This window comes from Opisthorchis viverrini (genome assembly GCF_000715545.1).
Source record: "Opisthorchis viverrini unplaced genomic scaffold opera_v5_167, whole genome shotgun sequence".
Taxonomy (NCBI): domain Eukaryota; kingdom Metazoa; phylum Platyhelminthes; class Trematoda; order Opisthorchiida; family Opisthorchiidae; genus Opisthorchis; species Opisthorchis viverrini.
The window spans coordinates 292,607-320,506 of NW_008751825.1; the positions used below are offsets into that span (position 1 = coordinate 292,607).

The 27,900-nt window shown below is 43.3% G+C and overlaps 2 protein-coding genes across 2 annotated transcripts; both read right to left on the reverse strand.

Annotated features, from left to right (window-relative positions):
• Nucleotides 1-1,626: 1,626 nt before the first annotated feature.
• T265_14272 (hypothetical protein) lies at nucleotides 1,627-12,413 on the reverse strand (the record flags this gene model as incomplete). Its single annotated transcript, XM_009172903.1, has 4 exons — nucleotides 1,627-1,922; nucleotides 6,332-6,406; nucleotides 11,365-12,195; nucleotides 12,383-12,413. 4 exons carry the CDS (start codon nucleotides 12,395-12,397, stop codon nucleotides 1,845-1,847), a joined length of 999 nt encoding a protein of 332 aa, XP_009171167.1.
• A 5,885-nt stretch (nucleotides 12,414-18,298) lies between these two features.
• On the reverse strand, nucleotides 18,299-27,079 carry T265_07381 (hypothetical protein; the record flags this gene model as incomplete). Its single annotated transcript, XM_009172885.1, has 3 exons — nucleotides 18,299-18,475; nucleotides 24,659-24,741; nucleotides 26,959-27,079. 3 exons carry the CDS (start codon nucleotides 27,077-27,079, stop codon nucleotides 18,299-18,301), a joined length of 381 nt encoding a protein of 126 aa, XP_009171149.1.
• Between the last annotated feature and the right edge of the window lie 821 nt (nucleotides 27,080-27,900).

A 27,900-nucleotide genomic window follows, 5' to 3' on the forward strand; every position in this document is an offset into this window, starting at 1 on the left:
TTTCGGTGCATTTTGTATACCCCACTTTTTTTTTACCTAAACGTGTCTTCAGTCTGTTCCTTGATCCACCTCAGGAACAATATTTTCTGCCTACTGACTGGATGTAAGTAGTATCGTGACCATCTCAATTCGCATTTACGGCGGTATGTCCCGTCGCGAAATCACGCGTCCACCTACATCTCTCAGCATAGCTCAAATTCTAGTGAATGGAATTGAATACATTTTTCAGTAGGTGATACACAACATCGGACATCAAACTCGGAATTAACAAGGGCATTATTCTGACCAACTGGTTTAAAAACAGGTGCCACAAACTTAAGGAATCACCTCACGGTATTGTCATGTCGGAAGAGCGTATTTTCGGGCCACTTCGCTACTATCTTAATGACTACATGAATGATATTCTGTCAGTAGTTTCAAATGGCTGCGTGTTATATTACTTAGTGCCGGTGACGAACTATATCCTCTACGGTGATATGAACGTCCGTACTGATGGACCGAGCACATGGAAGTATTGAAAGCAGGGGACGTGTACAAAAACTGCAGTTGTTCAACAATTCCTGAACAGTTGAACAGTAAATTCAGCGTGCCACAGTTTACTCCTGTAAGACTATCCCGGAGGACAGATTTGTCATACCAGACACAGAAGTCCTTGGAATACCTTGATGTGGTGGTCACGCAAAGGGCCGGAGTTCATTTTTCACGATTCCTTGTCGGTTTCAGTTTTCTGCCTGGAAGGTGAGTCGTTTATGAGCATTTGAAGGAAGGGTTAATGATCATCTCTGGTAGTTGGATTTAGAGCTCATTTGCAAGCATACAGTGTTACCATGGAGGTAGCCAGGATATCACAGGCTATCATTGCATATGGGCGATCGTCTGCCGTCATCACTAGTAAGACAGCGGACATCCGTCGTTCTGACAGAAAAGAGCCTAACGAAGACAACGAGGAATTGAAAAGGATCGCACTACTGAGATGGATCGATCCCACCGGAATTACTACAATAATACATGCTTCTGCATCCTTGCGTAGGTTTATACTCAAATTGTTTCAACAAACTAGACCGGAAACCGAGACAAAGCCGAAAATGACTCGAATAACTCCTTGGTGGAATTTTCCACTCGTTAAGTTGAATTGGCGTTCTGTTGATAGGATCGCAGTGCCTGGCCCCGTTACAACACATGTGAACAATCAAAATGGAACTTCGCGACGTGTTTGTTTCTAACCCTAAGACCGTTCCTCACTTGCTTTTCCCGGAGACTTTTGACGCATAAACTGTTTGAGACAGATCCTCACAAAATTTTGCCATATACTCGTGCTCATTGTCGACAATGCAGGGTCTTATGAACAGGCGGTTTTCTCAGTCCGGTTGGCGGCACTTAATCGTTCTTCACACCTTGCCTCGAAAGGATGGACCATCTACGGCTAGGCTTCCTTCAAGCTAAATTCACACGCGATTGTGGACCAGTTACAAGCCTGATCACATTTGCACAGTGTCGTTTGTTCGGCCTTGCCCGAATGAAAGTCGCGAATGAGCGAACGGGATTGATTGATTTCCGACACACTATGTAAAATACCCATTGTCCCATGTTCGTCCCCATAGGTGTCATGGAAGCGGACGAGACTCCGATAATTGCTCTTGTTTTTGTCATATATTGCATTCCCCTCATCGTTGGGATGCATAAATATTTTTGGAACTTTGCCTGATAACGGTGATCAAAATAACAACAGCAAGGTTCGAGACAAAGTTCACTGTGCTAAAGTGGACAAACAACGTCGGTGATCTGTGTGAATGATATGACTTTCGAACAACTGACAGGACAACACAACGCTGATGCGAACGATTTCACGCCATTTGTTTTCCTGCTTTCTTCACCACGCGTTTGGTCACCTGTCCTTGCCAATAGTAGTGACGATTTGAGTCCTATAACAAATAGAAGGAGAATGGTTGGAGAGGGGTGAGTGTGGAAAGCTCACTATGCCTCCTCTGGTGCAACAGGAGTAATAATACTAATAATCGTTCAGCGCCCAACTACCATGTCACTCGAAGGAGCCACAAGGGTTGAAATACTGTCAGATTGCCCAGGACTGGGCAAGAGCAGTCAAATTTCCGGAGTTGGGTTCGAACCGCTGATCTTCTGGTCAATACGTCCACGCCTTATTCACTCAGCTATCTCAATCCAAGTGATCAAAGTTGATCAGCGCAATATCCTCTGCTACAGTCAACTGATTCGGGGACTCACTTTCGAGAGCTTCAACCAGTTGGTGACGTGTGCGTGAAAGGATAGGGAGGCACAAATGTATTCTGAACCAAAATGTTCGTTCTGATTGTCCATGCCACTTAGTATGGAAGCACAATGGTGATACACGTAGCTAGTGTTGCAATTCCATCGGAAGATGTGGTCGTAGAGCTTTGGGGACAAACTGTCGGTACATTTTCCATTTCTCTGTTTAGTTTTTTCTACTGAAACTTGAATTCAAGACAGGTAAACAAATGCGTGACATCCATTTAGCCCAGCATATGCCTTACCAGCTAGACCGTTTCGTTTGAGGATCTCACGGTGGCTTGCTATATATGTTCCTAGTTAATCATTTTTGGGGACTAGTATCTTTTAAAAGGATCTGTTTGACTTTCACGATGACTAAGAACTAAATACTGCCAAAAACTAGTTGGAATCGAGCATCTTTCAATCTCAAGCAACCCAATAATGGGATTTTGGTGGTTCGATTTCGTTTCAGTCATGATCACACACCCACCTGGGAAAAGTATTCTTGTCCAGTCATGAATATGGTCTCCAGTGGGCTTCGAACTGTTGATGATCTATATTTTCCACTAGTCTATTAGAAAACAGCAAATTTTCTCAATTTAACCTTTTTCACTCTTCATTGTAAGCGATGATCAAGTCAATCAACCATACTACTAATTTAAAGCTTATTTCTTCAGCGAGTACAAAAGATACAGGTTTTATAGATCATAGGTAGTTCTAAAACACAACAATGCGTTTGTGTTTGCTTGCCTTATTTTAACATTTCTGATCTTAGGTGGCATTGGTTTTTTGTTTTTACACTGACCAAATTCACGAATTTGGATGAAGGACGTACTCAAATGCCCTATCTGCCGTCTGAACAATAAGTTTTCTGCCGGATGGGTTTACTTCATCTGTGATTGAAACTGGTGGGCTTGTGAGAAAATATAGTGCACAACGCTTCAGTGATCTCCTCACTGCTGCTATCAAATTGTGAGCATGATACTAGAGGGATACCATTCTCTGCTATCCCTCTTTTTGTCCGCTGACTAGAGTTCGGTACTGGTTAACTAGCTAACAGACCTGCGCGGGTGATCATAGGTCACCAAAGTGGATCACGTTTTAATCTGCAGTTGTGCGCTAAATGCTGATATTCGAATGAAGCCAGTTCGAAATCTATCATGGCTCTAGAGCTTTCTGATGAGAATACTGGTGCTGTCGATAGAGCCGATGAGTTTCGGCTCTGAGCTGGCGGCACCATACCCTCACTCTAACGTTATTTACTGGCCCCATAGTCTGGTTGACTGGTCAACAGGGCATGTAAGGACAGCTCAGACTATTTTGTTTAGCTAGACAAACTGAATGATCAGAGTGATCCATGTAGTGGTAGATTTCTGATCATGCTTTGTTTAGAGAGAGAAAGAGATGTTCTAAGATAATAGAGGACAGCGAGCCCTACAAGGGAATTTCTCTCACGGACTTCTGCAGAGGAGAATCACACTACTCAGATGTGAATAATACGCTACTGGGACCAATCGGCATCCAACGACTGTTGGTCGTTTTGAGAAACTTGAAACGTGACTTTTCTGTTACAAACTTGAAGACAGCACACACGCGATTGGGCTGTTGTACGATACGTTTGGTGTGCTCCGCTGTATTTTTTCGGTTCTACACTACTGAACAATGTCAAGTAAACCAAACAGAACAACTCTTCATCACCAGAATTTTGCAAGCAAGAAAGCGCCAACGATGTGGCAGATCCCTTCTGTTCACACTATTCTTGTTTTCATCTTCTGCTGGAAATCAATGTAGCAGACTGTTTGTGGTTCTGTACACGACTTGAAACGCGGCTACCGGGCCGACACAATGCTTGCTTTCAAGTGAGTAGCGGGCTATCGATGAAGGCTATATCAGTCGCGCATTCGCCTCCGGATTCGTATTCACATTTGGATGTGGCAGAGTGGGTTGACTCACGCTGTCGTATCCAAATATGGATATGTTCCTGCTGTCTAATTCAACAAATCTTCTAAGAAATACCACGGCAGGTGACCGAGTACCCGCACATCAATTTGTAAGCAAGACTGGAGGTGGTTTGCTGAGGTGTGTAAATATGATTGCAAAGGTCGGGATTCGGTCGCAGGTGTAGATAATTTTCGGTTTGGCAGCTGAGGATAAATGATGTTTCACAAGCTGACTAATCTCGTCTCCTTGGATTTCGGATTTGGAAGAGGAATATTTTGATGTTTTCCGATTTCTTGCGGCTGTTCATTTCAGTGAAATCTCCCCTCCATATGGTCATAATCTTTCCTCTAGTACACGCATGAGGAGACAGCGAACTACACCTGATTTGTTGTGCAACAGCTTCTACAAATTGTCGGCCTATTAACATCTGTTTGGCTGCCGGATATCTCCACATAGGTGTACTGAAACACCGTCTGCATGGAGTCGTTTATACGACTGCTTGAATGTCTGTGTATTCTGTCTAAACCCGAAACAGTGGGACTGGCAGACAGACGCGCAGGTGCTTGTAAGATCGGCTTTTTAAGGAAAACTGGCAGTTCGATTAACACTGAGAGCATGATTTTTTTAATTCTCCTACATCACAATAGATCACTGCTCTTCCACACTGTATCGTATAAAAAACATGACCGTGGATGTACTGACAAAACCCACCATTCCAGTTGTTATCAGCGCAGCACTAGTATACATTTGCTACCAGAAATGATAGCGTAAAAATTCATTGTTATCATGCCCATAAAGTCGGTCGTTTTATCAGTTTAGACAGTTTCCAATAGCTGGTCCAGGGGGCTGTCATGTTTTTTCGTAATAGACAAGCATGTGAGTAGGAGAAAGCCGTGAAAAATTTCAAACGGATGAATTTTACCGGCTTCTGGATGGAACTGTCTTATTTCATACTCTGTTTCTCTTAAATATATGACATGTAGACATTCCTCGCCCCGAGAACGGGCATTCTAGATCACGGGAAAAATGGTATTCACTCCACAAATTAAAAAAAATGCAGTCAGGAAAATGAATTGACCTCACTAATAATGCCATCACCCTTTAAGGCAGCTGACTTCTGTCTTCTGGCCTTCATTTAAAAAAGAGCTACCGATGTTATCATCTTGTGGTTGTGTTAACCCATCGAGTGGTATCAGAAACGTTCTGTGAAAACTTCGATATTGCAATAGTCAATCGATCGCTGTCGTTTGGTCGATTTTAACCAACTGGTAAAAGTTTACTCATATTTCAACACATATATATGGCATTTTTTCCCCCCCCCCCCTGTGTCATTTTTGTTCAAATGTACAACTAGACTTGCATGATGAGATCGTGAACAGTTTCTTGGAAAGTACCTTATTCAACCACTGACTTAATCTGCCGTAGTCTTTGGATCCTCAAGTCCTGCGAGGGTGACCATCGTCTCTGATGAAAAGCACTCGCCCAGCATTCTGATGGAGCGGCGACAAGCATACAAAACTCAACGGAGTTAAGGAAGTGAGTTCGGTCACCACCCCAATCGATCTCGCCGGGGCTTACATTAAAAAAAATACAAAATCTAAGTTGTTTGGTGGGCATTCAACCAGACGTTCTGTGAGGAAGATTAAAGGGAATCTGAGGTTAATTTCAGTTAGACTGTGGAATGAAGTCACTAACGTTTACCTGCCTGCACGAGTGTCTTTTTTAGTGTTATTTACCTGCATAAAACTCCAAAATCATACGGTAGTGTCTACCAGCGACGGTCGAGTTTGTCAGGCTTGAAGATCCAGCTGCCGCCCTAATCAAAACCATCCTCGAATTCCTTCTACTCGTTGCCCACTTCTCCTCAATACGATTGTAGTTTGTCCAGTGTCAAATGGAATTCTGCTCTAACACCTCAAATTTTGACCCATATATTATGATATGAAACTGCATCCACTTTCGAACTTTGTGTTTTAACCGTGAAAACGCAGCTGTCGCTTCGGTTTAAGGTTGCCAGTTCGATTACATTCTGTCTGACCATATTTTTGCTACCTAACAATCCGTAATTCTGCAGTCAGAGTGAAGTGAAAACCAGAGCTAAAAGTAGTGCTCGGTTCCTACCTACCTTTGCTGAGAATGCCTTCTTTGCCACGAGACGCTTTCTCTTTAGACCATGCAAATACGGGTTGTCCTTGTGAATCTGGAATAAGAAGAGATAAAACCGCGAAATTCAAGTGAACTGAAGATCGGAGTGATAATGTTGAATAACGTCTGATCGTATTCTGGAAATGTAGTGGATAAACCGAATGGGTGCTTCCACTGATGGCGAATAGAAAGAGTTTTACCGTCTCGTTTTTTTTTCAAATTTCAGACAGGCGACTGATTTCACCACATTCCGGAATAGGTTGCTTTAAGTAAACATTAGAAGAACTTGGGAAATACCCTCCTAGTGGCTAATTCAATTTTTTTACCTAGTGCTGTATAACTTCCGAGTTCAAAAACTAGCGAGATGATACAAGCTACTTCACAAAAATAGATGACTCTAGAACAAAGTAGATGTATCTGTAGTAAACATGATCAAGTCTCATAAAAATTTAGTTTTCGAGTGACAGGATAATCTTGTCGCAGAGTCTTAGATATCTACACACTCGTGTCGTCTAGTGCTCGCTTTTGTGAATCGAAACTTGATCACGTGTGTGACGTGACAGTGCATGCTGCCCATCGCTATAAGTACTCTGTTCAATTCAAGAATACGATGTATCTTGCCACACCTGGCATTGATTGGTTCAAACGCTATGTGTAACTGACTCGAACTAGCCAGAAACGATTGGTACTCAAAATTAGATGTGTAGCAGAATAACATGTGTTCAAGAAAAACAAATTACAGTGTTGCAAACACTTGGCACTCGAAAATACGAGACAAGAAAGGGAATTCTCGGAAGCTTGGCACTATAGACCGATTCCGTTGAAATGCACCACCATGTGCAAGGGAGGGTTGATTCACCCAAACTACTATCAAGATATCAGAATAGGTCACAGTGTGGAACTCTGAGAAGTCAATGTCACAGCTTTCTACGGGAACGAACAACGGATGAGAGCAAGGGAGACCGAGTTCAAGCTTCCGGTGGACATCGATCAATCAGATTACCAAATAAGGGCAAACCAACCATAAGTGGGAGTCGGTGCGTCCAGCAGAACGTATACCACCACCCAGCGCACCGCTACGTTCCACTTCACACAAACGCACAGGTGACTTACCTCGATTGCTGATGAAACGTTTTCCAACCAGCCTGTCCTCTTCATGGAACAAACCACATACCAAAATGGGGTTTGACAGATTATAATCAAGAAATTTAAGTAGGTGTGGTCTGAACAAAAACAAGCTGCGGGACGGACCGCAGACCTGCTGATTAAGGATAACAGTTAATATTTTCTCACTCCTGCGAGAACGTTATTGTGGATATTTGAGATAACGGTTGGCAGCTGATTTGAAAGTGATATGCCAACTAATTTCGGGTGTGAAATCTCACATGGTGGTATCATGGCTGTGGGAATCTATTTGAATATTCGCGCGTCTAAACTCAACCCAGGAGGAATCCACTGTAAAGCTCAACTTAAGTGCGCAAAAAAGTCAGAAGATATATGCTACAGAAGTTGAATCTTGTTCCAAAAGTTGTTGTCCCATAACAACCCAAATATCTGCGAATAACCAAACCGTTTTTGACGGTTTTTGGACTGCTAAATCACCAACTGCGCTATCCGGGTGTCCCCTACGTGAGTGATCATATCGACCTTAATTAAAAGGGTCCGGGCCAAAACGGTATTATGTAGAAAAAACAACTAACTCCCAGCTGAGTCTCCCATTTATGTTTTTCCTCAGTTGAAAATGCTACATGAAGGCCGTCTCATGTTTCGCTCGGTAATATATTCGAGATGTCGCAGTACATTGCCTTGAAGACGTGACGTACTACTCATACGGTGCTGAAACTGTTCGACACATCACGACAGGTTTTGCCCTTCTTGTACTCATCCAATAGTCGCCGAGTCAATCTCCTCAGTCACTCTCATGTTCTATTTGAATGCAAGAAGGGCGAAACTAGTCGTGAGCATTCGAAAGTGGTAGTAGTATGCCCCATATTCAAGATAAGTCGAATGCCGGACCAACTGGAACATGAGATGACCTTTGTACAGCACACTCAACCGAAGGATGCCATAAACAAGAAATTCATCTGGGATTCGGTTGATTCACCAGTTAAAATCGAATTATCGTGTAAATCAGTGTATTTAGTGTATTGTCCAATTCAAACTTGGTGGTTTTGCTTAAATTTTTGAGCGAATATATTCAGTGTACACAGGCACATTCATTAGCAACCTTCTATCCAGTTACAGCCCTTCAGTTTCACATTTATATGAAAACATCATAAACGACTAATCCATTCAAAAAAACCATCCTTAATCTTTACCTCGCACCCTACTGAAAGTGGCGATGAGTTTCGGACAAGTAAGCATGAACCTTTTGTCCAAGAAAAAGTGAAATGCGAAGAACTATTCCTAAGTGATGGGGTCTAAACTAGTTGTCAGCTGTTGGTAAATATGCAGCAGTCGTATGAGTAGCATTGCCTTGACGTGATTTTCTGACCAATGAGTGTTTTGCGTGACACTTTCCCACTAGGTTTTGCTTGCGTCACGTGAGTATCTCAGTCCAAATTGCTTACGCATATGGTGCGATGGATCGTTTCAATGTTTGACGTCTACCCAGCTCATGGGTTATCCCATGAGACCTTATGTTTATCCATCCCTGTGCTTGGAATTAAACCAGATATCGACCTTCAAAATTCAGTTGAATCCCGAAAAACCATTGATTTGGCTATGTTTAAACCTAGAAGTTTGCAAAAGGGTCACAGGCTGATAAACAAAATGCAGAAAGTGGCCAGATCTAGGACATTCAGCGTGCCCAACAAATTTATTTTATCAAGGCATCCAAAGCGCTATTCTAAAATAAAATGCGAATGTGTGATCAGTTAATAATCAAAAGTAGGTAAGGTTTAATGAAAACGATATGATGGTAGTGAAATCTGACGCGCAGAGTTCTCTTGACGGTTGCCACTGCAACCGTCGGTGGATTGGAAACTAGATGATGGCGCTCAGTATTCGTACATGGAATTAAATTTTCTAAATTTATTACGTGTCCCTGATGGACTAAAACAGGCAACCATTTGAGTTCAGAATGCTAGCCCAAACTTTTGAGCCCCATCTAGGCATCCTCAAGTCCCAGAGATGCTTGGAAAGTATTCCACCAGAATTTTTCCGCCAGGGTGTAATTGCTTCAGTAGACAATGAGCTGCGAAAATATGAATGTAGAATAGAATGGTTTTTGCTTCGAGCATGAACGCAACAAAGTGCAGGATTCTGGCGTAAAAAGTTTTATTTCATTTGCAAAGTTTCTCCAGCTAAGAGCATTGGTCGGCCAAGGAGCCCCTCGGTGAATGTTTTGTGGGACGGTTGTTGAACTCAGCGGACGAATAGTTGAGTGGAGGCATATTATGCTAGATAATTAATAGGAGGTCGATTAAGTCGTACCACAATTTACTATTTCTACCGTAACGGTGATGTCTATTTAAATAGAATGGATCACCAAATGCAGCCACAATCTTTTACACACATGTGTCTGTTTTACATCTACTTTGAGGTTTTGCTGAAGATCCTGTTCTAACAAACAGGCAAACTAACTAACCAAATAGGTAAATGGGCTAACTTACTTACCTACTTGCTTACAGACCTGTTTGTTTGATTGATCGCTTCCTTCCTTCCTTACTTGCTTACTTGTTTGTTTGCTTACTTAATTAGTTAATTACTTCCTTGTTAGGTAATCATTCACTTACTTATTTGCTCATTTATTTGGTTACTGATTTACTTACTTACTAGCTTGCTAGCTGAACTGAAAAGAACTGTGTGAAACTGCACTTTTGAAAGTAATCCCAGTGCTCAGATTGTGATAGAAATTCATTGGAACTTTGGGGCTGATCTACCCCGGTCGAGGAGACTAGGGCTTCCTCAATCTCCCAAAGGGTAATAGGCCAGAAAAGTCAGATAGATGTAATCAACCGAAGGGTTGATCAAAGCGGTGTTTTTATATTAAAAGTAGGGTTTTGATGATTAAAAGCGGTTCAAACCATAACAGGGTAATACAGCATGTTCAGTAAGCGGTCCCAAAATCATCTAATTCAGAGATAGCACTTAAATTCGTTCCCGACATTCGCCAATGGAAAGTCCAAGTCCTCAATCTATGATGACACGACAGGCACAGGCAGAATTTGTACCCAAACTCTTGCCCCAGTAAGTTTACAAAGACCATTACTAAGATCTGTGAAATTACGTATGCCCTTACTTGAACTTATCCGTCGACAAAGGCCTCAAAAACCTCATCAAAATCTCCCGATATTATTGTTATATATCCGATATCAAACAGCCTTGCTGACATTCGAGATATAGGAAAGTCCGTTTAAGGAGTGCTCCGTTTTGTCCTGCGAGGTTTTCTACTAATCTTAGATGGCTCACTCGTTACATCGGTTCCGTCGTCCAGCTGTAACACCCTTTCGGCGCCTAGCTGCCGTGCTACCTGAAGGAAGCCCGAGGGCTGGGATACTGCCAGGTTGCCCAAGCCTAGAAAGGGGAAGTCGAGAAGCAGGGGTCGGGTTCGAACCACAGACCTTGCGGTCAGTGAATTCGCTCTCCTACCACTTGAGCCATCTCGCCCCGTTAGATCGGTGTGGAGAATTTCCGGCACAATTTTATGTTTTGACTTTTGAACGCGATCCGAACGCTAGTATCCGAATAAAGATTCAGTTGTTTTCAGTCCTGCTTCTTTCTAACAGCGAATAGTCTGGGCACTCGGAGTCTTTTTTAGCAGTTGGGATTAGCGCGTGCCTTCAAAACAGCCCTGAGTCAGACTTTACGGATCAGAGGGTTTCTCCTTTGCACGACGTAACAATGACGGATGAAGTCTTAAAACGATAGACAGTAATCAACTTTTGACTACTTCCATCATTTGAATAACTACTTCTTCCCCACTAGCTTTTGAATAAACCGAATTCTAGGTGTGACCAAACTGTAGAGTGTGAATAATCAGTGAGGCTCAGTGCTGCAAAGTGATATTACCTGTGGTTCTTTGTCCGCTAGATGGAATTCTCCCAGATAACGTCTGTTTCCCCGAGGTACTGAAGGACACACGTACATATGCTCTGTATCACACTCACACTCTCCGTTTGCTTGTTTAGTCAGAATCCAGTCTCGGTTGAAGTCCATACTATAAACAACGTGCGGATCACAAGGCGTGGACAAATTCTCCGGATCGTAGCCGATTGGACACGGGTTGGGTGGATCACAGTAGGCTGGCAGACTGCTGTTCTTTGTTTCCATAAATCGAGTGGGGTCTTTAATGAAATCAATCGGGAACATTGATGAGTTGTTCTCGTCTTCCTCATCCTCGTCTTGCAGCTGGGCTCCCAACAAGGCAAAATCCAACCACTGACCAATTTCTCCAGATCCACCAGAAACTTTTTGTTCACCCCATAGATGATTCTGATAGGCCACTTCGTTTCGACGTGAGGCAGGCTCACGTTCATTCAGAGTTATCCCCTCCTCACCATAGTGTTCAGGCCCGTACCAGCGCAGCTGTGGTTCGGAAATCTTCTCATCCTCTTCGAGAGGTCGAGCAGCTTCAGCTTTTGCATGGCGCAACTCTTGTAGAAAAGCTCGCCAGTCGTCCAGCGAAATGCCATACATATCATCTGATGTCTCACTTAGTATCGGATGACGACTCCGGTACCCTGGTGATCGAAGTTTTTCCAGTACATACTGGCCACGGGGATTGGAACGTACAAATTCCCTGCGTAGTGCTTCGCTTTCGGTCGCTAGACGGTCAATGTAGGCGTCATAATTGGTCGACAAAATGCACTGTATCAGCGTCAACAAAAGTACACATGGTATCTGAAAAATAAAATACACACAAATGGTTTAACTTTGACGTAGAATAATATAATAGTATGTCAGATTGTGAAGTTGATGCCCGAATTGTTTACTGAGCTGAATAACCCTAGAATGGTGACGTAATGGTCAAACCCGAAAAATTCTTCTGCTTCAACAGTATGGATCACGAATGAGTTTCTGGACCTACCGTAAGATACGTCATTTTTCGAACTCCATCGGATGTGAGTGAATTCCAATCTACGTCTGAGGAAATCGATTAGCTGTCCTCAAATCTGTCCTGTTATTTGATTGGCTCGTTAGCATCACTCTAGTACTTTGCCATTCCCACTGCGACCAATGGGGAAATTCACTTTTGCGTCCGTGGTAGCATTAACCAATGGGACGAAAGGCTTTGGTGTGTCTAGCCGACTACACAACGCTGGGCAAGATGTGGCTTTTTTACCTTTCTGAAACTTGATTTCCCCCGGTCAGTTTCAAAAACTTGTGAGTACTATTGTTCGACGCATATGATGAGAAAAGTTACGTCAATCAAACAAAACAGCCAAACTCCCAGATATATTGATGAATGAGCTGTATGTTAATGTTAGAAAATGTAGGATGTTGAAATATTTTTTTTCCAAAGTGAGTTCTGTTGTAGCCTCAGAGTATATTTCTATGACAATAACGATATAAAATCACAGGTTTGAAATGGCTAATCGTTGTATCTTCCCGGTTTTCTTGCAAGATATATCGGGAGTATCCTAATCTGATGTGATTTTCTCACCAGAAGCTGACAAACTATGCGTCGTATCAGCTAGGTCGGTCCAAATGTGCGGAACATTTCGCTGTGGAACTCACTGTGTGATAACACTAGAAAGGAAATACAACTAACATTGGTGTAAATAACGGGACGCGGAAGGATTCACAACAGATTTCTCGAAGATTTCTTCCATGCGACTTTGGACAATCTGGTGTAGCTTGTTCGTCCTATGATGGCAGCAGTCGATACCCATTGGTACAGTTCGTGAGCATTTTGCGAGAGTCCTCGAAAGGACCAGAGGTTGATATGATTCAAATACTCAAATAACAGTGGTGTGAATTGTTAAAAAGTGGAAAGTAGTTCGATAGATCTTGAAACGCATAGTCGAAGTACACTTGATGCTAAGGAAAGATAGACATGAGGATGGACTCGAGCCACTGGCCTCCAGCTTACCAGACAGATTCTCTGCCAACTAAGTTAACAAAGACGCTCGATGTCTGTCATGAATTCATCTTTTCCTGGAAATGGTCTGCAGGACAGGCTCTCTCCTTACAAATATAGTCTAATAACAACGGCAGTGAAGCATCGGTGTTGAACACTGATGTCATACTGTCGATGATGATTATGATGACAAGAGCCATCTCCAAAGAACTGAAATGGAACTGACTAGCACGAATGTAAAATTGTCCGGGTTGTAAACCTTAGGATTAGTGTAAGTCAACTGATGTAGGACATCATAAAGTGGGATTCCATCAGATGAGCTTGTCTATTCTAGGCGCGACATAAAATTGTGCCACATTCGGACTCCGTAGCTATAACAGTGAGTACCGCGTATCCCCTCAGGCAAACCCAATAGAGACATTTTCACTTTACACCGATTTAGGAAACAGCCGCCTTTGTGGTCATTCAAACATTTTGGGTAAAACGCATCCACTTCAAGCACACGATGTGACACCCTCGGAATATTATCCGCAGGTGATGTGCCACGTCGACCATCAAGTACACAGAATGTCAACCTGAGCACTGCCTGAAGACGGTCACGAGTTGTTTCCCAATTTCTTTTTGAATATAACAATTATTGCTCCAGGCCGTTTTTCACCGAACCGTTAGCCAGCTTCTCAGCTTGGAAGTAGTGTACTGGTCAATTTGACTGTCCAGTCTTTTTAGACTGCTGCATTAGCCGGAGCCCTTGTTGTAGGGCACATGTGCACTCACCAGTGGGAAGATAACTCACAAAATTCCTGACTGGATGATGGTGCTACGCTGTGTGAGTGCCTTCATTTGTAACGTAGAATACCAATCTCTCAAGTGGCTTGTTTTCTGGTGTATTCCAGTAAAACAGTGCAAACGTCGAATCCGTACCAAATCCTTCTTCGCAGACAGTAATAGCACTCTGAACATCCAAGTTTATCAATATTTAGTGAGACTGGCAGTTCCTTAACTATAAAATGAATAAGGTGATTGAATCTCCCGATGAAAAAAGCTCACTTTGGGTAGAACGGTTACCATGGGGGAAACAGTGGTGCAGGAGGTTCGGGTGTGCTTAAAAAGTAGACACCAATGGGATGAACTCTCGGGGATGTATTGTCATTAATTATGTTAGAATTTCAGCATCCGTGAAGACGTTTTGGGTGCTAGACAATAATGGGATGACTCTCGGGGATGTATTGTCATTAATTATGTTAGAATTTCAGCATCCGTGAAGACGTTTTGGGTGCTAGACAATTTTGTCAGCAAACGAAGACCACAGAATTTTGTTGGATTCTAACATTCCGTTCACAATCTGGAAATATCAACTGGAGCATTCCGCCATAGTGTGTGACAGCATTAAAAGGCCTGAAAAAGTCTTTTGCAGAATTTCTGTGAGACCCAACGTAATCCAGCAGGCAAGTTGATACCTGCCTCAAGACATGGTCGAGGTCAAGTCCATAAACTCCTCTAGGTAACATCATTAGTTGTCATTGTCTCAAAATGCTCATTTTCGTGTGGGATTACAATAAGCTCCCTTCCTCTTACGACCGTCGTTTTTCAATAAAGCAACAAACTTCCCTAGCTCCATGGCTGGAGCATTTAACTAAATGTGGGCGAGATGGTTTAGTGGTTAGAGCGCGAATTTACTGACCGAAAGGTCTGTGGTTCGAACCCGACCTCTGCATCTCGACTTCTATCTATTCTTGAGTGATCTGGTAGTATCCGAGCTCTCGTGCTTCCATCTGGTGGTATGGCAGTTAGGCTCCGGAAGGGTTCTACAGCTGAATGATTTTCTAAGGCGTGTATGACATTCGTAGAAGACAAGATCAGCTAAAATAAGACATCTGAGGGAGGCCACCACAGAAAGTAGAGTTTTCATCCTCTATTAAAAAAACAAATACCCATGGTCCAGCAGTAGTGTGAAAGACGTAACAGTTGCTTGAAAAATGGAAGAAAGATATTCAATAACCTTACTTACTTCGGATAGCATGGCAGCTAGGTACCGAAACAGTGCTACAGTTGAACCAAATAGCTCCTAGTTAAAACAAAAACATCTACTCTACAGTTTTTTGTTTGGTAGAACTTCATAAAACTCTACACCCTAACCACTGTGTTGGATGAATGCCAGCCAACATCAGGTCGGTCATCCTCTGTTCTCTAATAAAAGGAAACCGGCATGAAGTTAAACTGGTAGATCTAATCTCTAGGATGGACAATTGTTGAAGTTCTCGCAGCTGTTGGGCTCAAGCTTGTCTTTAATTCAACGATTCATGCGGCATTTGATTAAACGTTTGATTCCTAAATAGCGCAAGACTTGGTGGAATGAGTTGGTAAACAGCCTTGGATGCATCCATCAACCTGTCACAAAAGCCCGGACCACAGACTCCCCGTAACTATAATTCCTAACTGAACGAAACCCAACAAAAATTTCAAAAATACGTTTTCTTTAAATTTTCTTACAAATGGAATTTGCCAGAGAAGAAATAAGTTCTGCATCAGGACCTTTTGCTATTTATTTCAACATCACTACCCACAGGCGTGAAATAGTCAAGAATGTCAACTAGGACATAAAATAATAACGTCAAAGCGGATACTAACTGACTGTGTACAGCTGATCACTCGACCAAAGCCATGGTAGCCAAAAAGTCTGGATCAAAATCGTTTGCGCACACAGCTCAGGTTGATAGATGTCACTACGAAACTCGGACTCCATGCTGCTAAGCATTGCCGACACTACAATGACTGACTCTGTTCACACCAAAGTCCTCCCGGTGGGGTTGGGTTCGAACTAGGAACACTGTCACTAATAGATGACATGCATGATAGAGTTTTCTTGCACTTTATCCAATGCCGATTGATGGTAGTTCCACCAACTATTAAATTCCTCTACCGTCTCACTCAGATACGCTTAAGTCAGACGCACATCGTTTGTGAAAGCTGAGTATGAAACATACCTCGAAGGCAAAAAGGAAAAATTTAGTGTTCTAGAAATGGTAACTCTTTCTGTGTGTACCCACATGTAAAAAGGCTTGTTTTCCCATCTAGCGGATTCTTTTTTTCGATAAAAGTCAGTCGTAATTTGTTCCACCGAGTGAATTCGGCTTCTTGACAATCCGACACAACTTGGTGTTTTCACAGAATGCAAGTTTGTACAAACAAGTATGGTTTAACACTAGCCCAGGCTAATCTCATCCGATAATTACACCAGAGGGTTTCAGCGAACAAGCACCAGGTGTACTGTAGCGCTGCACCTTAGTACGCTTCCAGTTGTGGCATAAATCTTTGGGAAAAAGCAGTAATGCATTGTAACTGGGCCTGATAACAGTTTGCCAAGTTCGCCAACTAGAACCTACAACTGTTGCGGCTTCATTTACCGCCGAATCACCTGCCTTGTTAGAGGATAGGACAGTTGACAACACCCTCTAGATGAAGGCCTTTATAATCATTCCCCTTAACTCATTCGAGATCCATCCACTCGTGGATGGCTTATGTTTATAATAATAAGGACGATGTAAATAATAGGAGACCCAGATTCCTATGCGATATTATTGATCTTGTTTTTGGCAACCGGCATTCGAACTCGAACTAGGCATAATTGACTCCAAATCGATCTGACTAGACCAGCGAAGTATAACGGTACTAAATATAACATCAAGCCACACTCGACACAACTCATCAAATGAGCTTAGAAGAAGACTTGTGGAAGTGGATCAGCCGCGTGGCCTTTCAGTTTATCCTGGAAAAGCCGAGAGAACAAGACCAGTCAACTGATACTGGTCATGTGTTGGACAGTCTACTACTTTTGACCGGGATATCGACCTGTCCTGAAAAGCTGAGAAGCACTGTATAGCTGTTTTTGACCGAGATATCGACCTGTCCTGAAAAGCTTGGAAGCACTGTATAGCTGTTTCATTCCCAGTGAGAATCATCAGCAGTGCGCATGTCACGAAACTCAGAGTTTCAAACCAGCGACCTCCAGGCTTGTGGTTAAGCACTTAATCATTTAGCCACCAGCGGCTGAAGAGCATTGTGTTTGGCCCTCAGTTGGACAGGATATAGTGCCGCTTATCGTTCAAGTACAGAACCCCAATCACGTGGTCACGTGGCGCCCCGAATGGCGATTTCTCGTATTGAAGTTCTCCTCATTTTTGAAATTATCCTTATTTCGAGTCACTTATAAACTGATTGTGCCGTGAACAGATTTCGTAATGTCCAACTGAGATTTCGTCTCACCAGAGAACTCAAAATTACAGAATCCTCGCACAATTCAATGAGTTCGCTATTTGACAGTTGTGTGGCGCAGCCATTCTGGTGACTCAACGCCAAAGATGTGGCGCACATCACATTCAATCGACCAATTGACCACCTGCACTTGACTGAGAAGTTTTGGAGGGCAACACAATCGACACAGCCGCGAGTTACTAGGTTGTCGTGCGAGCAGTTGAGTAAACCTTTTCACTCCACCTGCTGACGCGGGGTGATTCAAGTGCGCCCAGCGTGCATCCGTAGAATAGCAGTAATGCACCAGAGTCACATGTCCGATTTTCAGCGTTAAGATCATGACAAGCCCAAAGGTGTACACTGTTGCTGAACTCCAGTAGGAGCAAAGCTCATGTCCAGTGCTTCCGCTTCTTGACACGGACTCAACAGAACACATGAGTCTGATAAGAATGAGTGGTATACATTCGAGTTCCACAAGCCCGCAGCCACCTACGACGTCATCAGCTTGGAAAATACTTTTCCAACAGACAAACCAGACTCTTCGGTCACCTCCACCTGTTTATGACTTTTTCAATGTACTTGAGGTGGCAAATACGTCAAATGAACCGAGACATGGTTATCCACATTTTTTCAGCAGGTCTCAAAAATTTAGTTTTTATCAGCTTGAAAGTTCTATCGAGCACAACCGCTCGCCAAGAGCTCGAGGAGACAAGACAGAATATCATAAACGAGAGAATCAGTTGAATCTCTCGTGAAAACCAAATTGATTTGCAAATTAGTGTATTTCTTGAAAACAGTCCAGTTCGGGTTCAATAGAACATAAGGATGACGGAAACTTGGGGACTGCGCCTACATGATGAGCCCCAGGAAGGGTAAAACCGGTCGTGGGCTGTCGAAGAGTTCTCAGCAACCTTGTGAATAGTTTCCTTTATGAAAATATACTGCGATATCTCAAATATCGTGCCAACTGAATCATGAGGCGGCCTGTGTGCAGCACATTTAGTCGTAGAATATCATAAACGAGAGATTCAGTTGGGTCTCTCGTGAAAACCAAATTAAGTTGCAAATGAGTGTATTTCTCGAAGACAGTTATTCAGTCATAAACTGCCAGAGCAACAACCACCTCGTCCACTTCACTTAGTCGGTGGTGGTTTGGTGCTACAAATCCAACTTGTGTAGGCAACAGGGACTTGTGTCTAGCCTTGTTTTACTGAGACCAGCATTGAATCGTGTCCATGTATCCAGTACTTTTATCCAACTTGCTCCGGGGTCTAATGACCTTTGCTCACTGCAATTTTTTCACTGGCCTGTGTATTTATCCGTTAAATTATTTGTTTGTTATCCTGCATCAACCTTCATTCTGTCTTTAAATAAACGAGATATGCGAAATAGTTGAATTCAGTGTTGTTCTCAAGAAATCCATCAAACAGTTCAAAGTAGTAGGTTTTTAATTGTTTCACCCGGTACGGTTTCAGCGGCAATTATAGTAGTGAAGGTGCCCGTTTGACATGTCACAAGCCATCGACTATAATCCTCATTGGTCAGCATTATCCACGAATGCAGGTATCTGCCTTTGACCAGTTGAGGCCAATGTAAACAATTTGCTCCGAGTGCTATTCCTCTCAAATCAATAGAACAGGTTCATTCACGTCAGCTTGTCCGCCCTGTTCTCACAAAATGTCTAGAAACTTGTTAGCCCGAGTATTACTAGTGGTTAAACACTGCAAAGCTAACGGAAACACTAAACTTCTTGTTGTCTGGTTGGCATGCGCTTGAGGCGAGCTGATAACACATAAGAAGTTCATTCACGTTAACGTGGCAACTGAAACGTAACCAGCGAGAGTGAGTGAAGAGATTATCAGTAGCAAGGGTAATGGTGAATAAAACCAGTCAGTGGGAGGTTACCGCAACAAACCTAGTTCAGACAATCGAAGGGTAATTCAAAGGTCGTGATGCTCTTTTTTGAGGGATCGAACTCTCTACTTACACTGCCATGGTACTGTGACGAGTCTGCTCTAACTATCTACCAGTGAAAAGGCAAACGCCTTCATATGATTTTGTGAGGATGTTTAGTTTTTTTGCCAAATAGTCCTATAAATTGAGGAAAGCCTTTGTCGTAATATGGTGCACGGTACCTCTCACATCGTAGGTGATGAAAGTTGATCAGTGGGCTTTGGAAACGGCTTGCCGCTAAGTCAGATTTGTCATGTAGGTAATACCGGCTATCGACATTTTTATGATAGTGGCCAGTGGTCAGCGAAAACTGTAGCAGCTAATTTAGCTCAGTAAAATAACTGGCGAGGTATGCCATTGCAGAAGACAAATTATCTTGTTTTTGGTGGAAGTTGATTGATTTGTTTATTTCGGATCGATATTTCCCACGTACAAAATGGTAAGTCTTGTTTTGATACATTCAGACAGCTAGTGTGTCCCTGTTACACTGAAGCAAAATTGACGGGTTTTTCATTGAAATTATCAGACCAAACTTATTGAAGTGTATTGTTTTCTACAACCAGTTTTTTAGAACATGAGATGGGCAAAAAGCCACCAGTGCCACTCTTCAATCCGGACGCGGTCTTTCGTGCAGAACTACCTCTTATGGGGAACACAAATGCTTCAATATCATTTGATAAAGAAAATTCCCAAATCAGATCAGCTTTTATTTAAAACATCATTAACAGTAATGCGAGTAATATGATTCACAGTGTTTAGATGAATTACAAATTTATTTTCTTGGTCAATTATTTGAAAAATAGACACTTTTCCCTCGTCAACAAAGTGTTCAAGAGGGACGTTGTGTTTGTATCTAGCCTCCATTTCGCAGCTTACTAGACCGAATCCAATATGTCTACGGAGCCGAAATTCCACCAGTAACAGTGTGTCCATAGAAAGTGAGGGGTCAACGCATAACTAGGATGCTCACTTGGCGGTATGTGATCAGATGAGTACGAAAGAAGCAGAAGGCTGGGATAGCATATCCAAGCTTCCAACGACATTTGATGGCAAAGAAAACATTTTCCCGATTCACTATTCCGGATACCGATACAATCTTACTACAGTTTGAATGAGTTATCCTCAACAAATTTTAGTTCATTTGGGACAATTAACGTCCATTCCAGCAGTTAACAATCCCTCAGAAAAATGCGTCATTCTCAAGAGACCACTGAGCTGTTGTAGGTGATAATGGAAACTGAGAAGTGAGTGAAATTCGTTCCTCAACAGTCATAAACGACCTCATGTGATTGACATATTAGGGCTTTGAAATGAGAAAATGTGAATTTCGGCACCCTCACATACCCTAAAGTATTGATGTTGTTTGAGCATTCCAAAGGACTTACACGTTTTCAGGAGCGTCAGCACCCATTGAAGTAAGAAGCGGTGCCCTGCTCCATATGAATCTACACCTTCATGAAACACCGGGAATCAGACTCTATAACTGAAGGGGGTGGCCCAAGAGGAGCAAATTGCACCCCATTACCCGGAGAAGCAAAAGGGGTGTCGGGTTAGTATCTCTCGAAGTTAGTGAAGCAGCAAATGCGAGAAACGGGCAATGTCGACAACGGCTCGTCCAAACTCTTTTGAGTACAGCTCACTTGAACATTTTATGTGATCAAATCCACTGACGTATCGAAAAGAAAAAGTGAGGAGGTCACTATCATCCCATGTATCATCATTTATTGTGAACATAGTATCCTCGACGGCCGTAAGGACTTGGATCTGACGGTGTGTCACGTGTACGCGGTTATTTTGGGGAAAACTTGTTCATGAATAAAACATAAAAATCAAAACTTCAGCAATTCCGATTTCGTTACAGCCTTCAGACTTGTATAAAAAAATACAGCTCCAATTTTGCATTGTGACAGACCTGAAACTCGGTATGGAGAACATCTATGGAAGTCGGTTAGAGGACCCTTGAGACGCGAAGCTCTCCAGATCATCATACTGTGGTACGCTGTCTCTGTTACTCTCGTAGTTCCGACTCATTGGTAAACGCTCGCCTATAGGCCGCTTTACTCCGATATGCTGCTTTCGTCTAACTTCAAGGTTACCACGAATAATTTTTTTAAGAACGAGTGATATTTTATCTGAGGTTTTATCCACTCACTGAGGCTAGTTTGTGCTGAAAAGCCGAAGAGCACTGTACAGTTGTTTTATCTTTATCAGGAACCACCAGTAAGGCACATCGCACGAAACGCAATGGAGTTTTGAAGCCCTCAGCCCTCCTGTCTGTGGTTGAACACTTAACCGTTTGGCTCTCAGCTGCTGAATGGCAGTGCGATAGGCTTTTACTGAGACAGAATATAGCGCCGCTTATCCTTCAGTCACAAAAACCGCATCCTGTGGTTACATATTGATTCGTGCCTTAAATGAGGGCCTTCTGTGTGGACATTTAGTTCAGTCTGTGGAACTATTCTTCACGAAATCCACTAAAATTCTTGTGAACAGTAGACTACTTGACTCACTACTCACGTGTTCTAGCAGATACTGCTTTTCCAGCGTTGCAATAGTGGCTAATTAACTGTAGTCTGTCTGTACATCGAACCGTGATAAAGTACTGAAATGAATCAGTATTCATGTGTCACGTCAGTGTAGACGTCGATGCAGACAAAACATCTTCATCTGCGCTCATTGTCACCACGAAACTGTACACAGTGAAATAACAGATCATCAACCAAGATTCAAACAGTAAAAGGATTAAACCAGTTGATCGACATCTACCAGTGGGAAGGCGCTCAGATATATTGCTAGGCTATTGATAGGATATCTGTATATAATGAGTCATCTTGAGGTTCTCAGAGGTAAAATTCCGATTTCGTTACAGCCTTCAGACTTGTATAAAAAAATACAGCTCCAATTTTGCATTGTGACAGACCTGAAACTCGGTATGGAGAACATCTATGGAAGTCGGTTAGAGGACCCTTGAGACGCGAAGCTCTCCAGATCATCATACTGTGGTACGCTGTCTCTGTTACTCTCGTAGTTCCGACTCATTGGTAAACGCTCGCCTATAGGCCGCTTTACTCCGATATGCTGCTTTCGTCTAACTTCAAGGTTACCACGAATAATTTTTTTAAGAACGAGTGATATTTTATCTGAGGTTTTATCCACTCACTGAGGCTAGTTTGTGCTGAAAAGCCGAAGAGCACTGTACAGTTGTTTTATCTTTATCAGGAACCACCAGTAAGGCACATCGCACGAAACGCAATGGAGTTTTGAAGCCCTCAGCCCTCCTGTCTGTGGTTGAACACTTAACCGTTTGGCTCTCAGCTGCTGAATGGCAGTGCGATAGGCTTTTACTGAGACAGAATATAGCGCCGCTTATCCTTCAGTCACAAAAACCGCATCGTGTGGTTACATATTGATTCGTGCCTTAAATGAGGGCCTTCTGTGTGGACATTTAGTTCAGTCTGTGGAACTATTCTTCACGAAATCCACTAAAATTCTTGTGAACAGTAGACTACTTGACTCACTACTCACGTGTTCTAGCAGATACTGCTTTTCCAGCGTTGCAATAGTGGCTAATTAACTGTAGTCTGTCTGTACATCGAACCGTGATAAAGTACTGAAATGAATCAGTATTCATGTGTCACGTCAGTGTAGACGTCGATGCAGACAAAACATCTTCATCTGCGCTCATTGTCACCACGAAACTGTACACAGTGAAATAACAGATCATCAACCAAGATTCAAACAGTAAAAGGATTAAACCAGTTGATCGACATCTACCAGTGGGAAGGCGCTCAGATATATTGCTAGGCTATTGATAGGATATCTGTATATAATGAGTCATCTTGAGGTTCTCAGAGGTAATACGACAGATTACTTTGGGCTTGGCGGCCGAACTACCCATACAAGGGAATGGTCCCCTGGCTTTTGTGTACTACAATACGTATGTAACCAGATACCACGGTGTATGTGAGTTCTTCTAGTCGACACTCAGGACATTCCAAGAAGGCATGGAATGTCTCATTCAATGGGAGTTCGGTTAGATAGCGGGTGATGTGGGCCTTTTTGCCAACCACATCATAGGAAATAAGGTAGTACAGCCCCTTGACCGTAAATTCAAAAACCGCTCACGCAAAGTCGTTTTCAAGTACCAATGTGAGGGATGCCGTATCGCCAAAAATGGTAAAGCCACAGCTGCTCCCTGAAGGCATATCTGTAGAACACGTGTGTCTCAGTTCGTACATTTGTGAGTTACGCTAGTAGATTCCGCGTAAATAATTGTGCCTCGGAATTCCTTCCACACCTCATGAAAGCGGATAAGCATACTGCAGACGGATTCCGCCAGTCAGTGCTCTGACTCACACCACTAGCGCCAATTTCAGACCAGTCGTTAAATCTTCTGTTTTCTTAAGACAAGCTCAAGTTGATTATCTTGTTAATGAGGACATGGGAGAACAGTGGGTTGTTGAAAGTCCTTGACGAACACTGTCTCTGCATACTCGACAACGGCTTTGGAGCAAGTTCGGCTACATATTGCATGCCAGCAGTAATTTGACAAAGCATTTATGTTTATTGTCTTGTGTGACAATAGACTCAAGGATGACTAGCCAGACTGTAGTTCGGCTTTTAGGGACATCTCGCAGCTAGGGGCCAAGGGTAAATTATCACCCGTGGAATTCTCATCGATAGATTATTTCTCAGTGTTCGAAAAGCCACTCGAAGCAGCGGATGAAGTTTGAGACCGTTGCTCACATATCCCACACATATCCCTCAGCCGATGGCAATCAATGCGTGTTCATGATTAGCAGCCTGGAAGCTCAAGAACTCCGACAAATAACAGGTAACAAGAGTTTTCCACCCAAAGCTGTAGTGGAGCTAGCCAAGATAACACGATATCCAAACAAGCCATTACTTGTGGGGTCAACAGACACAGCTGCCATCAAAGCGGAGATACACATGGTGCTTTATATCGTCTGCGTCTTGCTACAAAACCATCCCAAATGATAGAGTGCATCATAGCTGCGCGAGTGAAGAGAAATCGCGCAGTAATTTCAATAGACCGATTGAATCACACGATGAACCCACTTTGGTCTGCTTCAGCGTCCGTGATTCTAAAGTTGTATGTTGTCTGGCGCGGCTGGGCTGTGGAGAGTGATCGGAGAAATAGCCTAGCAAGACACACGAATGTGAGTATAAAAACCATATTCCTGTGAATACGAGGGGACGTTTTTTGTGTCCAAGGCTATGTGAACGTGCATAGGTTTAGTGCCTTCTTTGCGAATGTCCAAAAAATCTTCTCTGTTGAAACATAAATCCTTGAAAGCTAAGAAGATTTCTGATTCTGGTTGACGGGTGTAAAAGAAGAAAGTCATGGATAACCACTGAATTCAAAAATCTGTTGCAAGTTTTGGGGTGTTCTTAGGTTTCACCCAAGCCCCTTCATGTATTGCGCAACCTATGAATCGTTCTGGTGGGGCAAACTGCATATTGTTTAACCTGCGGCCTGGTTATTTTATTCACTCAACACTTAGATTTCTTTTGGAAAAACAGGATTTTTCGATTTGATGTTTTCGGTGCAGGGGATCGCTGCCCAAGCACATGGCAGGCTCTACCCACAGTGGCTTTAGTGAGGCGTACGAGAATCCACTTTCCATGGTCACTCCATTTCGTCATGTTAGGATGCGGTATCACCCGACGGCCCTGTTTATTTTCCATAAACTCTCTGTCACTAAGCCTGAAATTTCTTACCTTAAAACAGAAACCTTCTGTACAACTCCGCCCCATTTTACGCAATAAGAGGTCACCACAACAGAAACCATCCCGGTGGTTGGTCGATAGTATAAAACCAGCCGTCCAGCCACGCGACATATCCAGTATCAAACATTCGTTGGATCAAGTTGGTGATTTGGAACATATGGAGAGCGTGTGCTTGATAGATGTACAGTCTCTTCGCATCAACGTCTTCTTGAATGAAACAAGTGGGCATTTATACGAACTGGCTGAGCTATCCGAAGTTAACTTTCCCATATCGACGGTGATGCCGAGAATTCTATTTTATGCACAGCGCGAGTTTCGGATTTTCCAGCTTGACACTTAAGCCGACTAAAGAAGCAACGTCGGCCGATTCCCTACGTTCCATTCTTGCGAAAAATAAAAAACGGCGTTTACTTCAACGTTCTGTTGTGAGCAGTAAGTGGACGGATGAAGATTAGGGGTGTAAAGTTGAATTCTTCGAGGGTTAGCTGTTTATCAGGCGGCAGCTGATCTTTCTGCTGAGCCTGGCAGTCGGCTTGCAAACTTTTCGTCGCCATCTGAAGTGACATCATCAGTGCGTGGCAAGATGGGTACTATCCCCCCCGTATGGTGACTAAAGGTCGATTGCAACCTCATCAACAACCAGATAATCCACCAAAGCTAATATAATTTGGACATGCTTTTCAGGGATTGAACACTGTCCATCCCAAATTTTTCGTGACCTAGCATAAAGGGACCGAGGACCGTGTGTAATTTCTTACTTACGCTCAGTTTAACGCAGTGCCTATGAAAAACCAGGTTGAGCTGGACAGTAGATGCATTTCTTCTGACTTTGCTGCATTGAAGTTCAAGCAGAAATTCACGCGAATATTCTTCGCCGAAGCACATGAAACCTTCCCCGTAATTAACATGAGCTAGAATTTTTAACCACGGTCAGAGAAAGGCACGAATGCCCACTGAGGTTCATGCAGCGACAAAGCGAAGTGGGGGCTCAAGCAGCCGACCCTGAGAGCGCAGCAAAAAGCCTATCTGCTTGGAAAATTCTTTTAAATCAGTCAACCTAGTGTGAGGGCTTGTCAAAACTCAATCCACGGTGTTGCAAGAAAAAACAACACAGCAGAAATGTGAATGATCAAGTGGGCTTGGGTATTGCCGTCACTTTTTACCATTGACACCAATTCCCGTTGTGTATGGCAATTCACATACAACTGCTCAGAAAGATTCATTTCGGTAGAAATTATAGTTATTTGTAGGCACAAAACTACTTGTAAAACCCAATCTTACTACTCACCACCAACCGGAAACTCTCAGCATCATCGTTTAGCTTATGTATGTTGTTGATAGTTTATTCTGTCTTTCCTTTGTGAGCTCTCACCACCTTACTTCGCCACACAGAGTATAGTGTGTTCAATTTCGAAACAGCTGACTATGATTGTTAGACTGCCAAGTTCACCGCTTTGTGTTGACCTTTTTTCTCGCTTTTTCTATCCAATTTCAATCATTCTGTCTAGTGTAGTACATTTATAAACACGTTTCATAAGTTAGCCAGTACAAAATGTCTGAATATGCCACTACTCGTCTTCTATCTGTGTTACTGTAGTAACGGTATTTTCCTCAGCTTAAACAACCACCAAGGTGCACAAGGTCTATTAATGCCCAAAACGAAGTCAGGAACAGTTGTACAGAGCTTCGTATATATAGCGCAAGCGGTTTAAACTTTCTGAAATTTCTGACGCGTTCTGGATGCGCCATTGGCAACCGGCATTTAGCCAATACTGGGCCATGATTGGCTGTTGGGTCCAGATTGTTGAACAATCAGATCTCGTCTTGATGCCGGACCGGCAAGCGTCCCGAATTCTGGGCCAACCTCGAGCGGGCCAGGCTTCTCGGCCGTAGCATCGCCTAAAGACGTGCGGTATAGTGGGATCCGCGTGGATTCCTGCCTAACACCTCCCCCTTGAAGTTTGTTGACGTAGCTTCGAAGCCGGGGGTTCACTTGCATTGGCCTCACTGGCTTGCGGATCCTGTCTGTCCAGCGTCGCGGTTGTAATTCGTGCTTAGGCTGGGCCTCTGACGAAGCAACTGATTGACTTCCTGGGATGGTGCCGAGTTCAAAAGTGTCCAGAAGCATTTCTAGACTCATATCACTCGGTCCTGTGGGCAGGATCGGCGCATCTGTCGGCCGGATCTGGTTCGCGTGGCGTATCCACTTGGCTGGACCAACTTGAATCTCGTAGAGCACTTTGCCGCGCCGGCGAAGGATGAGTCCTGGGGTCCACGTAGGGCGTCTGCCGCTGTAGTCACGAACCAACACTCTCTGGCCTTCGCTGAATGCGCGCGCAGTTGCTCCATGATGCCGGTTGAACTGTTCCTCCATTCTGGTGTTGCGGTGACCAGCCTGCTTCGTTTGTGGCCGGATAGTGTCATGCGGTGTTCGGAGCCTCCTTCGGAGCAGTGCCTCTGCTGGTGATACTCCATCAGGTGAGTTGGGGTTTGGCGTCGCTCGATATGCCAGCAGGAACCTTTGCAAAATCTCTTCCGTTGGTCCCTCCCCCCTGGACTTCTGAAGTGCC